At 45.9% G+C, this 14,781-nt stretch overlaps 1 protein-coding gene across 4 annotated transcripts in view; it reads left to right on the top strand.

Annotated features, from left to right (window-relative positions):
- The window catches only part of APP (amyloid beta precursor protein), a 147,213-nt gene that overhangs the window by 121,924 nt on the left and 10,508 nt on the right, over window positions 1-14,781 (top strand). For 2 of the 4 annotated variants that reach the window (XM_053386539.1, XM_053386541.1), the window contains 2 exons: window positions 3,037-3,258; window positions 11,552-11,605. In XM_053386539.1, coding sequence (XP_053242514.1) covers window positions 3,037-3,258; window positions 11,552-11,605 — 276 coding nt within the window. The remainder of the gene's footprint in view (window positions 1-3,036; window positions 3,259-11,551; window positions 11,606-14,781) is intronic. The other 2 variants (XM_053386540.1, XM_053386542.1) reach the window with 1 other exon arrangement.

Below are 14,781 nucleotides of genomic sequence, written 5' to 3'. Positions count from 1 at the left end.
AGTGGAGCTGGTGAAAAGCTATCTGTCTCAATTTGGAGATCCCTGCAAACGCAAGCTCCATGTACCACCTTATTTATATATTGGTTCCTGAAATGCCACTTTGTCCTGGTTTAAAAAGGTATTGCCTGTTTGGTAAACTGGGTAGGCAAATGCTGGAGTGAAAAGTGCTAATTAAAATGAAGTGATGAATGCACAGAAAAGCCTTTAAAAGGCTCCAGTGCCTTTTAAAAACAATTAAGAAATGTGGACATGTGGTAAGTACAAGATTCAAGAATGTAAGAGAGTTAGGTTGCAATCTTACACCCTGCGCACCTGGGAATGACCTTGATTTGAACTCCAGGAGCATTAGTTTCTGAACAGACCAGGATAGGATTGCACTGTTCGTATAGAAACATCTTTTGTCTTGAAATTGGGAAGCTACTTTGGTCTCTGACAGTCTAGGAAGCATCTTAAATAGATAAGAATTGCAAAATTAAAAGCTTATTTTGAAATATAATAGTCAGAAGCATGTGCAGCCATGAAAGCACCAAGAACTTAATTATGGCGTAGTTCAAATAATTTCTGCTCATTTCAGCTTATCACTAAATGGATTATAAAACAATCCATTCCTTGGGTGTTCTTGCTGACAGGATTTATTTTTCAGCTTCTTCCTGTATCCCTTTTCACTGCTTAGCTACCTACATAATGAAATGTTACAGTGATATCCCAGCTAGCTAGGCGTGCACGTAGTGCAGCATCTATCCCAATTTAGAAAATGAAGGGAGCGCTGGCATTGATGCTAAATGTGAATGTGTGCTGCTGGTTTGGGCCAGCCCTGGGGTCACTGGATGCCAGTGAGAAATTTGATCCTTCCATGTGTTCCTTGCAACAAAGCTGGATAATGCAGAGACAAGTGAGTTGCCCAGGAGGATATGTCTGTCTTTGTCAATGCCTGTGATAATCACAGCGCATCGAGCCAACACATGCTATGGTTCATATTGGGTCACGCTTGTGACTGGCAATCCACACAGCTGACTTAATATAATTTGCTCGTTGATAGATGTTTGCCCTGTGGATATACTATCTGCACTGTAGTTTCGCAGTGGAAATCAGGAAAGTAATAGAATCTAGAAGTTGGAGAGGAGGCTATCTCTCTCTCTCTCTCTCTCTCTCTCTCTCTCTCTCTCTCTCTCTGTGTGTGTGTGTGTGTGTGTGTGTGTTTGTGTGATGTGTGCATGTTTGGCTCAGATTCAGATAAACAGTTTGTGCTACCAGGTGCCAGTCCAATGCGCACTGCTAGTGCAACAGGACTTTTGGCCCTCCCCACCCCCAAAAAATGCCTCCCCCAATTTGGCTCCAGAGTGTTGGGAGAACCCCAGAACAGCATGGGGGAGGAGGGGGGGAGAGATTGTTCATCTGTCAAGCTGAAATGCTTGCACTAATGAAACGAACATAATATTGCATCATTGAATTCCTCCCTATGTAAGTTTGCATATTTAAAGGTGATGAGGAAATAGGAATGCACAGAACCGCAAGCATAGCTTCATTAACCAAAAGTGAATTATTGCAGGGTCCAATGCTTGTACACATTTCATTTAGTTATGTAAAATATTTTCACCCCACTCTTCAACTGAGAAGGCTCTCTGAGCAGCTTGCAAAAATCAATAATAAGACAGTCTCTGGCCTCAGGCTTACAATCTGAAAGACATGGAACACAAAGCAACAAAGAGTGGGGGGTGGAGGGGGGAGCATGCTAAAAAGCACCAGTGCTTAAAGCTATAGCTCTTACAAAGACCAGCTGAGTTGGAAACAGTTGCCTGATGGTATGGTTGCAGCTAGGTCAGTTTTGGGGAGGGATGCAACTGGCGGGGCCTGCCTAGTACATTTTGCTGCTATGGGCAAAATGCCCTGCCCCTGCCCTCCCAGCTGGGCTCCATGCCCTCCTGCCCTCCTTGCTCTTAAGAGCAGGGATTTCCAAGAAGACCTCCCAATGTATGGCTGCCTTATTTCAGAGAGACAGAACTCCAGCTGGGACTCTCCAGTAGAGAGAGATTTCTTTTTTTCTCCCTCTGAGGGAGCAGAGAACTCGGGGAAAATGAGATGGCTTCAGATTCCATTTCAGAGCTTCAGTATTTTAAAAGTATGCCAGTACTAGCAATTAACATTTCAGGGGCTGTCTCAAAACACTTCCTAAAGGTGAGGATGTTTTGTTTTTTTAATCCACCAATAAACTGGCACTAATGAATGAATTTTATGCTTTCATGTTGTAATTGGTAGCCTGCACTCACTGGAAGTGGGAATATCCAGAACTGACTGACATTATCAGTACAGGGGGTGGAAAATGTGCACACTGCTCCTGTCTACCAACAGGCATTAGCAAACGGCTACCAAATAAAATCTCAGGCCTCCCATTCTCAGATAACTTCGGAATAGCTTCTAGCAATTCAGTCTTATGAATGTCTACTTAGAAGCAAACTCTACTATGTTCAATGGGGCTTACTCCCTGGTACATGTGTATAAGATTTCCTCCTCACCTGGGAATTCAGTGAGATGTACTGTTGGATAGGCAGACATGCATAGGACTGTACTGTAAATTGCTGAATTTGGAGTAAAGGATCTTGCAGAGTCTCCCATTTGAAAATTATGCTGAAGTTGTAACAGTGTGGTTTTTCAAAATGGAGACCTGCAAGTAAGGGTGGAAGTGGAGGAGTCTAGATCTGCCACCTATGCAGTATGCTTCGCCCTGCTTCATCAAAAGGCCGCCTGTGTTGACTGGAGTCTCAGCAGAGCCAATGGAATAACCATGTTTCCTTTCTCTCTTCTGCTCTGCAGCTTTACTGCAAAGTACCACAATATGTTCTTTGTCTTTCTCTCTTTCCCTCCCTACCTCCAACGATGCTGTGGTCATCAGCCTCTCTGTTTCTGTTTTGCAAACTAAGTTTAAAACCATTTCTGCATTCTCCCCCAATTGTGATAATTTACCAGTTAGGGCCAAGTGAGTGCTTAGAGTCTCCTGAAGTGTATTAATTGCTGGTTTCTCGTTTCTTTTTCCTCCAGATGAACTGCTTCAAAAAGTGCAAAACTACTCAGATGATATCTTGGCAAATATGATCAGTGAGCCCAGAATCAGCTATGGAAATGATGCCCTCATGCCTTCCTTGACAGAGACTAAAACAACAGTTGAACTCCTTCCAGTCGATGGGGAAATCAGCCTAGATGACTTTCAGCCATGGCACCCCTTTGCAGTCGATTCAGTCCCAGCCAACACTGAAAACGAAGGTAATGTAAGATGACTTAAGAGTTTCTTGGATGGAGATGGTGTGGGATTGTAGATGGATGTATTATGAGAAGGTCTTGGCCTCTCTGACGAAAGCAAAGAATGGTTCATTCTGAGTGGTGAAAGGTCTGCCAGAAACACTTGCCTTTCTTTTACTTTTGATAGACTGCAAATGCATTGAGATTCAGAAGTTCACGTACTGCCTTGAAACAGAGAAGCTGTCAAAATTTAAGTGAGATGTCTGCCCCCACTAAAAAATTAATGTGGCGAACTTGTAGGAATTGGAAGCAAGTCAAAATAATAATGTCTAATTAAAAGGGGTGCTTTGAGCTGTTAATGAGTGAGAGCTACTGCCTTGGAGACTCTGTGGAAGTAGAATGTTGGGAATGTGTTACATCTAACGAGGTCATTATCAGTAGTCTTATTTCAAAACTACTGCTCTTAAAGATTCTTTGATAAGTGATCAATACTGTTATATTCCTCCAAAGATTCCCCCCTCCCAAATAGCTAGGAAAGCATTGTGGTCTTTGTTGAACTTGCCATATGTACAGTTTCCTCTGTGTAAAGTAACAGGTAAAGTTGATAAATGGATAAACTTAATAATAATCAATTTTCTGGAAAGTCAGCTTTTATTTGGGTCTAGCCATATCAGAATCCTTTTTTTAAAAGGCAGTCTTCTTGTTTTTAAGTGTCCAAAGGAATTCATCCAAGTAAAATGTGTACATCAGAAAGATCTGCAAGATTAATGTGGGGAAAATGTGTTAACCTGTTATGTCTTTTTTGTTATTCCCCAAAGCAACATATATAAGAATATATGGCACTATACTGTATTTGATTTATTTGTTGCTAGTGAGACTCACAGGTAACTTCTGGATTAATGATGGCATAGAAGGTTGATGATTGCCTTACTGTGACATTTAAAAACTTCATATGCAGTTCCTTTATGTATTATAAAGCATGCAAAAATGACATCAGTTACAGAAATTTGGCACTTCTTGAAAATTGTAATACAGTGTAGAAAGGAAGTGAAATGGTTTATGCTATTGTGAACTTTCCCTCCCTTCTCCCTGCAACCCCCCCCCAAAAAAATCTGCTCAATAGCACTAGTAGAAGTCCTTGTGGAACCAGGAGGACTTTGCTGGATACAGCTCAACACTACACAACAATAAAAAAAATAAAAAGTAGCACAGTCAGTTGGGAGATTCTCCTTCAGAACAACCAGTGAAAATAGGCATTGTGTGACAGATCAGCTGTGCAGTGAGAAACTCCCATTTATTTTATTATGGATTGTGCTGAATTCGTGAGTTATATTCATTTTTTGATCTAACAGACTTTAGGGCACATACTGGCAAACCTGGGTACATAAATAATAATAATAATAATAATAATTTATTATTTGTACCCCGCCCATCTGGCTGGGTTTCCCCAGCCACTCTGGGCGGCTTCCATAGAAACCAAAAATACACTAAAATATCACAGATTAAAAACTTCCCTGAACAGGGCTGCCTTAAGATGCCTTCTGAATGTCAGGTAGTTATTTATCGCTTTGACATCTGATGGGAGGGCGTTCCACAGGGCAGGCGCCACTACCGAGAAGGCCCTCTGCCTGGTTCCCTGTAGCTTTGCTTCTCGCAATGAGGGAACCGCCAGAAGGCCCTCGGTGCTGGACCTCAGCATCCGGGCAGAACGATGGGGGTGGAGACGCTCCTTCAGGTATACTGGGCCGAGGCCGTTTAGGGCTTTAAAGGTCAACACCAGCACTTTGAATTGTGCTCGGAAACGTACTGGGAGCCAATGTAGGTCTTTCAAGACCGGTGTTATATGGTCTCGGCGGCCGCCCCCAGTCACCAGTCTAGCTGCCGCATTCTGGATTAGTTGTAGTTTCCGAGTCACCTTCAAAGGTAGCCCCACGTAGAGCGCATTGCAGTAGTCCAAGCGGGAGATAACCAGAGCATGCACCACTCTGGCGAGACAGTCCGCGGGCAGGTAGGGTCTCAGCCTGCGTACCAGGTGGAGTTGGTAGACAGCTGCCCTGGACACAGAATTGACCTGCGCCTCCATGGACAGCTGTGAGTCCAAAATGACTCCCAGGCTGCGCACCTGGTCCTTCAGGGGCACAGTTACCCCATTCAGGACCAGGGAGTCCTCCACACCAGCCCGCCCCCTGTCCCCCAAAAACAGTACTTCTGTCTTGTCAGGATTCAACCTCAATCCATTAGCCGCCATCCATCCTCCAACTGCCTCCAGGCACTCACACAGGACCTTCACCGCCTTCACTGGTTCTGATTTGAAAGAGAGGTAGAGCTGGGTATCATCTGCATATTGATGGACACCCAGTCCAAACCCCCTGATGATCTCTCCCAGTGGCTTCATATAGATGTTAAAAAGCATGGGGGAGAGGACGGAACCCTGAGGCACCCCGCAAGTGAGGGCCCAGGGGTCTGAACACTCATCCCCCACCACCACTTTCTGAACACGGCCCAGGAGGAAGGAGCGAAACCACTGCATAACAGTGCCCCCAGCTCCCAGCCCCTCTAGACGGTCCAGAAGGATGTTATGGTCGATTGTATCAAAGGCCGCTGAGAGATCCAGCAGAACCAGGAAACAACTCTCACCTTTGTCCCTAGCTCGCCGGAGATCATCAACCAGCGCGACCAAGGCAGTTTCAGTCCCATGATGAGGCCTGAATCCTGATTGGAAGGGATCCAAATGGTCCGCATCCTCCAGGCGTGCCTGGAGTTGTTCAGCAACCACGCGCTCAATCACCTTGCCCAAGAATGGAAGATTTGAGACTGGGCGATAGTTGGCCATACTGGCCGGGTCTAAAGATGGTTTTTTAAGAAGCGGTTTAATGACCGCTTCTTTCAGCGGATCTGGGAATGTTCCCTCACAGAGGGAAGCATTCACCACCCCGCAGAGCCCATCGCCCAGCCCTTCCCGGCTTGCTTTTATTAGCCAGGATGGGCAAGGATCAAGGAGACAGGTGGTTGGTTTCACGCGTCCAAGCAGCCTGTCCACATCCTCGGGGGTAACGGATTGAAATTGATTCCATGCAACTTGACCAGACAGAGCTCTAGCACTCTCCCGCCCCAGCCCTGCTCCCACGGTGGTGTCTAGCTCCTTCCGAATATGAGTGATTTTATCTGCAAAAAACTTTGCAAAATCGTTGCAGGAGATCTTGGGGTCTTTACAAGGCCCCGGTGGTAAAGGTGGTTCCGTTAAATTGCGAACCACCTGAAAGAGTCTCCTGCTACTATTTTCTGCAGATGCAATAGAGGCGGTGAAGAAAGTCTTCTTCGCCGTCGCTATCGCCACTTGGTAGGCTCGAAGTTGAGCTCTAACCTGTGTCCGGTCAGATTCGGAGTGAGTTTTTTGCCACCGACGCTCTAGCCGTCTCAGCGATTGTTTCATCGCCCTCAGCTCCGAAGAAAACCACGGGGCTGTCCGGGCTCCATGCAATCGGAGAGGGCGCTTCGGAGCCAGACAGTCGATAGCCCTGGTTAACTCCGCATTCCAGCGGGCCACCAGGGAATCAGCTGAAAGGCCATCAACATGGGATAAAGCATCCCCTACCACTCTCTGGAAACCATCTGGATCCATTAAGTGGCGGGGGCGGACCATCCGAATTGGTCCCACCTCCCTGCAGAGGGGAAGGGTCGCGGAGAAGTCCAGTTGCACCAGGAAGTGATCTGACCATGGCACTTCTTTTGTTTCACTTTTACTTAGTGTCAGATCACCCACGTCACTAGAGGTGAACACCAGGTCTAAGGCATGTCCATGACTATGAGTTGGGCCAAACTTATTCAGGGACAGCCCCATGGAGGCCATGCTTTCCACGAAGTCCCGAGCGGCCCCTTGTAAGGTCGTGTCGCCATGGATGTTAAAATCCCCTAGGACAACCAAACTAGGTGTCTCCAGGAGAAAATCCGCCACGACCTGAAGCAGCTCAGACAGGGAATCCTTGGTGCAGCGGGGAGGTCGGTACACCAAAAGGAATCCTGTACTGCCCCTATTGCCCAACTTCCAGAACATGCACTCAGAAAACTGGATCTTCCCAGTAGGACGCCTGGTGCAAGCTAGTGACTTCCTAAAAATCACTGCAACCCCCCCTCCCCGCCCACATGACCTGGGTTGCTGTGTGTAAGAGAAACCTGGTGGGCAAGCAGCGGCAAGGACAGGCCCATCTGCTTCCTCCAACCAGGTCTCCGTCACACATGCCAGGTCAAATCCTCCATCCACAATCAGGTCGTGGATGGCAGTGGTTTTATTCATCATTGACCTGGCATTACACAGCAACACCTTCAGGTCATGTAGGTTTCCCCTGTTGATTCCAGTATCCATCCGGTCAAGGCCAGACCCGGAGGCAGGGATAGTCTTCAGACAACGACTAAACCTGCCTCCTCGGTAATGACATGATCTGGTCTTAGCGTAACTCCGCCTCCTGCCCATGATCACCGAGATCGGATGTCCCAGTGCTTCCCCCCCTGTGGAACTTGTCCCAGCCATCGTGTTGGCTGGGGCCCCACTCCCAGGCAGCCCTGATCCCGCCCCTTAAAAACAAAACGCAAACTATACAGAACCAATAAAACAACAACAACAACAAAAAAGAACAGAACAATTATACTAAAATTAATCCCCAACCAAATATCCATCCCACCCACCCCCAACAAAGGAAAAAAGGAAAAAAAGAAATAAAAATTTAAATTGCCACCGACTGCTTGAGGACATTTTAAAGCACATTAACCACCTGGAACAGGGAAGCAATGGCAGAACACTTCCCACCCTTCCCAAAAAGTTTGTTCCAAAAAGGGCCTGGGCCACGCCCCCTGGGCCAGTTGGAAAAGGCCCTGGAAGGGAGCAGGCCCTGCAGTCCTCACCCAGCCGATGGTCCGAGGCTTCCCCGCAGCAGGAGTCCCTTTATAGCTGGGAGAGAGGGCCTGGGCCACGCCCCCTGGGCCAGTTGGAAAAGGCCCTGGAATGGAGCAGGCCCTACAGTCCTCACCCAGCCGATGGTCCGAGGCCTCACTGCAGCAGGAGTCCCTTTATAGCTGGGAGAGAGGGCCTGGGCCACGCCCCCTGGGCCAGTTGGAAAAGGCCCTGGAAGGGAGCAGGCCCTGCAGTCCTCACCCAGCCGATGGTCCGAGGCCTCACTGCAGCAGGAGTCCCTTTATAGCTGGGAGAGAGGGCCTGGGCCACGCCCCCTGGGCCAGTTGGAAAAGGCCCTGGAAGGGAGCAGGCCCTGCAGTCCTCACCCAGCCGATGGTCCGAGGCTTCTCCGCAGCAGGAGTCCCTTTATAGCTGGGAGAGAGGGCCTGGGCCACGCCCCCTGGGCCAGTTGGAAAAGGCCCTGGAAGGGAGCAGGCCCTGCAGTCCTCACCCAGCCGATGGTCCGAGGCTTCCCCGCAGCAGGAGTCCCTTTATAGCTGGGAGAGAGGGCCTGGGCCACGCCCCCTGGGCCAGTTGGAAAAGGCCCTGGAAGGGAGCAGGCCCTGCAGTCCTCACCCAGCCGATGGTCCGAGGCTTCCCCGCAGCAGGAGTCCCTTTATAGCTGGGAGAGAGGGCCTGGGCCACGCCCCCTGGGCCAGTTGGAAAAGGCCCTGGAATGGAGCAGGCCCTGCAGTCCTCACCCAGCCGATGGTCCGAGGCTTCCCCGCAGCAGGAGTCCCTTTATAGCTGGGAGAGAGGGCCTGGGCCACGCCCCCTGGGCCAGTTGGAAAAGGCCCTGGAAGGGAGCAGGCCCTGCAGTCCTCACCCAGCCGATGGTCCGAGGCTTCCCCGCAGCAGGAGTCCCTTTATAGCTGGGAGAGAGGGCCTGGGCCACGCCCCCTGGGCCAGTTGGAAAAGGCCCTGGAATGGAGCAGGCCCTGCAGTCCTCACCCAGCCGATGGTCCCGATGATAAACTTGATATTAGAAACCTGTGGCTTCACATTGCACTTGCCTGGTAAAGATCAATAGGAAAAATAGCTCGCCACCCCCACTTAAAGAATATTTAAGAGATGTGGATTGGATCCAAAAACTTTCTAACTTAGTCTAGAGGGCCCTTTTCTTCCTCTGCTTTCCTGACAGCTGCCCCTGTTTTACCTTTCCACTTCATTGGTGTGCATTCAGCAGTGCTACAGAGGTTACCTTTGCAGATTCAAGAGAAAACCTTCGTTTTGGTCCTCTTAATGCAATACACAAATGTGGTTTTGCTGCCTGAATAAATAAGTGTCATAAATGCAGAACTTGCAGCAACTTCACTGTTTTGTTTTCAGAGGTACACATTAAGATGCTTTAAGTGAACACCAAACTAAAAATGTGAAGTTTGAATGCGACCAACATATGCTTGCAGGAATAGTATTGTATAGAGTATCCCTGAGTGCCAGTGGAGTGTATTAGAGTGTCAGACTAGAACGTGGGATACCCACTTCTCCATGAAACTTACTGGCTGACCTTGGGCTAGTCACTGCCTCTCAGACTCACCTGCCTCACAGGGGTCCCATGAGGATCAAATGTGGAAGATGAGTTATGTATGCCACCTTGAGTTTCTTGGAGGAAAGGTGCAATAAAATTGAAATTAGTCTGTCTATAATAAAACATAGATGCAGTCACCAAGGGCTGGTTGGCTGCAGATCCATCCTTAGTGTACACTATAAGGCAACCTAGGGTTTGACTCTGTGCTGTTTATGAAATAGCCTTCACTGCATTCTACTAATGGAAGCTTAGCATTCCTTCAGCATTTCTGGCTCCTGCATATGTTGGTTTGAGAGACTGTATCTTCTCCTGTAGCACGGAAAAGGGACAAGTAGTATCATGTTTTTGAGTTTTTCTCATTATGCAGCTGTGGGGTGTTCTTCTTGGATTTAATGAGTGTGTGATAGGTTAGCTGGTAAGTCCACATGCTTCCTTCACAAGCATAAATCACTGCTAAGCATGTTGTGAGGGGGTGTGAGGAAGTCCATGCAGATTGTCTTACTCATGTCAGAGGGTTGTGACTTTTCAGGGGGATCGTTATTTTAGAAAAATCTAGTTACAATACCTAGCATACAAAGATCTGTGTTGGCAATACCTTTTGTACTTGGATATGTTAGTTGGATAAGTGGCTTTCCTTCCAACATGGCATTCAAAGTGGTGGTGATATTTGTTTTGAAATATGATTCTTCCATGTGTTGTTGTGTGTCGTTCCCCACCCCCCCCCCCCAATTTTGTGTATTTATTTGAATGAATATGCTATACCTAAACTGGATAACAACCTGCTTTTCGAAATAAAGTTTAAGAAACTTAGTGAAATTAATTTAATTTCCCTATTTCAAAAACTTTACTCAGTGCCTAGTTAAATAAAGAGTCTTATTCTCATTCAAAACACAGTCAGGAAAAAAATCCAGGAAAGAGAGATTCAGTAGTAAGATGCAGCCAACAATGAGAATCCCTATTACAATATCTTGGCTCATAGATGGTGTACAGAAGGTATTGCTGGCAAAGTTATGGTTGATGTTCAGATACGCTCAGACTCATGGCTTTCTGCATCAGCAGCTAGAGTCCTGCATTTTGTCATCTGTCAGTATTTATATTCCACTTTCTGGAGACTTTCAGGTGAAGTTTTGTACCATATTAGAGAGCGATGTGCTTCTGCAGAATTGGTCTCTTCCATTTGTCACGCAATTCCTCAAGGCTTGTTTCAGGGAACATGCACTTAATATTAAAGAATAAAGCATTTCTACAATTCAGAAGTTCCCTGTCCTTTTCATCTCCTTTTTTAAGACACAAAACACTGTGACTATATAAGAGATAAATGTTTATCCCCTAAGTTTCCCTCAGTTATTTTGAGAGAAGCCAGACTGCCGCATAACTTGCCTTTAAACTTATAGTGTTCAGTGGTGTTTAAAATGTAACCATTCTTCTAAAGGAGAAGGGGAAGGACGGGGTTAAGAGATGAGAAGCAGCCATTTTTGCGTGATATTTATGTTACAGAGTTCTAAGCAAAAGGTAGGTGGAGTTTTCAAGGACTGAAGAAGACTTTCTTCTTCTCCAATAGATGGAGAACATTAGACACTGTTTGTGGTTTGTGATATGTAAAGTAACCAGAAATGGATGGACGTGATAGTTCCTGTCCCTTTACTTTCATTTCCAGGATTAATTTAAAGCAGATCTTTTCCAACTGTTGGCTTATGTTACTTTGTTTATGGCATATAACTTTCCTGCACTGTCCCAGGCAAAACCAAAGGCAAATTATTTTGGAAGCTTTTGTTTATTTTTATTTTTTTATTTGCTCTTTTTCTTTCCTATTTGTTTATTTCTTGGCTGCACGTGCCCAGTTGAGCCAGTTGATGCCCGCCCAGCTGCAGACAGAGGACTCACCACACGACCAGGTATATAATTTGCATGGCTTTTACCTAACCTGTGTTTGCCCTGCATGTTCATCTTTGGCTTCAGCTGAATGAATCACCTTTTCTTTGTAATACTCCTCTGCTGAGCTCCTGCGTCTTCTCATAGACATGATTTAGAACTCAGTAACTTCCTGCCAACTCTTGAATGAGGTCATTTTGCTGAAACATGTCTGCCTGACCCATAAAATAATAATTTATTCCAAGAATATGCTGGAATTAAAAGAGAAGCGGTTAGATGATTTGTGAACTCCTTTTCCCATTTATATATATTTTCCTTGTAACTTTAACATCAGGCAGTGCCATGGGGGCATTCAAAGTGTGTGTGTGTGTGTGTTGTGTGATATATCTTTCTGCATGAAAAATAAATACTTTGTTTTGGAAATTGAAAATGTTAAAGTCATCAAATATATGAGCTCTAGGTAAAGAGCCAGGCAATGGTAACTTTTAATTTTGGGGGCTTCATTGCAGTATATTTAGTTCAGAATTGTGGGGGGGAGGGCAAGCCCAATGACTTCTAACAAAGATAATGAATGCATTCTCCTTCAGAAGTGCTTTAACAATGTCTAGACAGGTTTCTAGATATAGACATTACAGTAACCTTGCTGGCTGGTAGAAATACAAGTATCTGTAATGCCCCAATCTAGTGTGCATATTCAGAGTGCATATAATAGTTATTCTCATCAGCAAGCCCAGTTTGCACATTACACTAAGCCCAAGCCATAGCTTAGCAAGATCAAGCAAGCAAATAACCAAGGTTTGTTCATGGTTTGTTTGGGGGAGAATAACCCTGAATCCACGTTTGGCCATAATGCTAAACTAGATCGTGGCTGAGATCTGGGTAGTCTGGCACATGCAGGACTTGTTTTCGATCTGGGTTCCCACATGATTGCTTGTTCTTGCTAAATTTGGCTTGTCATAACATGCAAATGAAGGGATGCAGGTGGCGCTGTGGGTTAAACCACAGAGCCTAGGACTTGCCGATCAGAAGGTCGGCGGTTCGAATCCCCACAACAGGGTGAGCTCCCGTTGCTCGGTCCCTGCTCCTGCCATCCTAGCAGTTCGAAAGCACGTCAAAGTGCAAGTAGATAAATAGGTACCACTCCGGCGGGAAGGTAAACGGCGTTTCCATGCGCTGCTCTGGTTCGCCAGAAGCGGCTTAGTCATGCTGGCCACATGACCAGGAAGCTGCACGCTGGCTCCCTCGGCCAATAAAGCGAGATGAGCGCTGCAACCCCAGAGTCAGCCACGACGACCTAATGGTTAGGGGTCCCTTTACCTTTACCTAACATGCAAATGACGCCTCACCCTTTATTCTTGTGAGTAATGGCGACTGTAATCTGCACTAGTGAGTGTGCCTAGGGAATTAGTGGGTGGTAGATATTCTGTACCATGTAACATAGGGCGCAGAGGAGTTTCTTTTGTATTGAATTAATGCTAGAACAACACATTCACTCACAAGACACTATGAAATGGCAAGTTCAATTATATGTACCATGCCTTTCCCCAGACATCTGTACGGAATCACATTTTGTTGTTGTTGTTGTTGGGACCATAAGCAAAAGAAATGTCACCAGTTGTTTTCCCAGACTTCGGAAGCAACAACAAATTAATGTACAACGCTAAAGTCTAAATAAGCACTCCAAAGATTAGCCTCCATCTGCCAAAAGGGCAATCAATTTGCAGCTCTCTGCTCAGTGTTTTCTTTCATTACTTGTGCAATGACACATCATATTTCTGGTTTGTAGCTCACTGTCACCTGTACTGCACCGGAGTGCTCAGAAAGGCTTCATTAAATGTAATGGTATCCTTAGGAGACAGGGAATCTCTGTCTACTCAGTTGTCTTGTTACATGACTTGGCCAGGCCTTGCTTTTATCACAAAGACCAAGTCTTGCTTATCACCAAAATTACATCACTCTAGAACAAAAGTAGCTTATTAGCCTTTCTAAATAGAACCTGATAAATCACAGAATGGCTGAGCTATTTGCCTGTTCAATTGATGACACCACACGTGGAAAAACAAGTGATGTTACTATTGCCTATCTAAAATGCAGCTTAGTGATTATGCTTTTGCCTCTGCACCCACTTCTTGCCTTTAGTCATCATCACATATGTCAAAGGAATCTATTCTTGTCTCTCTCTTTCCCCAAAGTTTTGTGTGCGAAGAAATAGAACGTTATGACATAGCATCTATACAGTCATCTGTCTAGCAGGAAGAAATGCCTTGCCTTGTAGATGATAGTGGACTGTTTTGATACTGTCATAGAATCATAGAATCATAGAGTTGGAAGAGACCACAAGGGCCATCGAGTCCAACCCCCTGCCAAGCAGGAAACACCATCAGAGCACTCCTGACATATGGTTGTCAAGCCTCTGCTTAAAGACCTCCAAAGAAGGAGACTCCACCACACTCCTTGGCAGCAAATTCCACTGTCAAACAGCTCTTACTGTCAGGAAGTTCTTCCTAATGTTTAGGTGGAATCTTCTTTCTTGTAGTTTGGATCCATTGCTCCGTGTCCACTTCTCTGGAGCAGCAGAAAACAACCTTTCTCCCTCCTCTATGTGACATTTCTGTGTTTTCCTTCCAAACGTCTCCCGTACATTATGAATTTTAACTTATTACTGCTGGATTATTATTTTTGTCCTGCAAACCAGTGCTAAGAAAATGTATGCTTGCAAGCACATTACAGTTCATTACAGTTCATGACTCTGTAGTAATCCTTAAGGTGGCCCAATACTATGAAGAGGACGGGTCTTCTGCACCTTAACAAAGGAATTTCAGCTGGTATAGCTTACATGACCAGCTACACCTGCTGAAATCCCCCTCCATATGGCTATTAAAGGTACAGGAGCCCTGTTTGTCTTCTGCATCTGGCCACACCAGTCATTCTACCAGAGGTTCCTGCAGATTTAGCATAATGGGAATGAGCACATTGCAGTTAACTCAGTGCCACTTGCAAAGAGAATAATCCAAAACCGTTCCAATGCTTGCTTCAAAATGTGGTTTCAGATTAAGTCCAGCAGCCACAGTCACATTTAGTTCACAGGCCTTCCTCACAAAAATCCGGCTAATTAATGCTTTTATAGTAAAAATTCTGAAATTGCTGCTCTCTTGCAGTTGATTGCTAGTGGTGGCAACCCCTTTAATCTATCTGGCTC

The sequence above is a fragment of the Podarcis raffonei genome, chromosome 4 (assembly GCF_027172205.1).
Source record: "Podarcis raffonei isolate rPodRaf1 chromosome 4, rPodRaf1.pri, whole genome shotgun sequence".
Classification (NCBI taxonomy): Eukaryota; Metazoa; Chordata; class Lepidosauria; order Squamata; family Lacertidae; genus Podarcis; species Podarcis raffonei.
The sequence above is the reverse complement of the archived record's forward strand: the minus strand, read 5'-3'. Positions and strand labels throughout refer to the sequence as shown.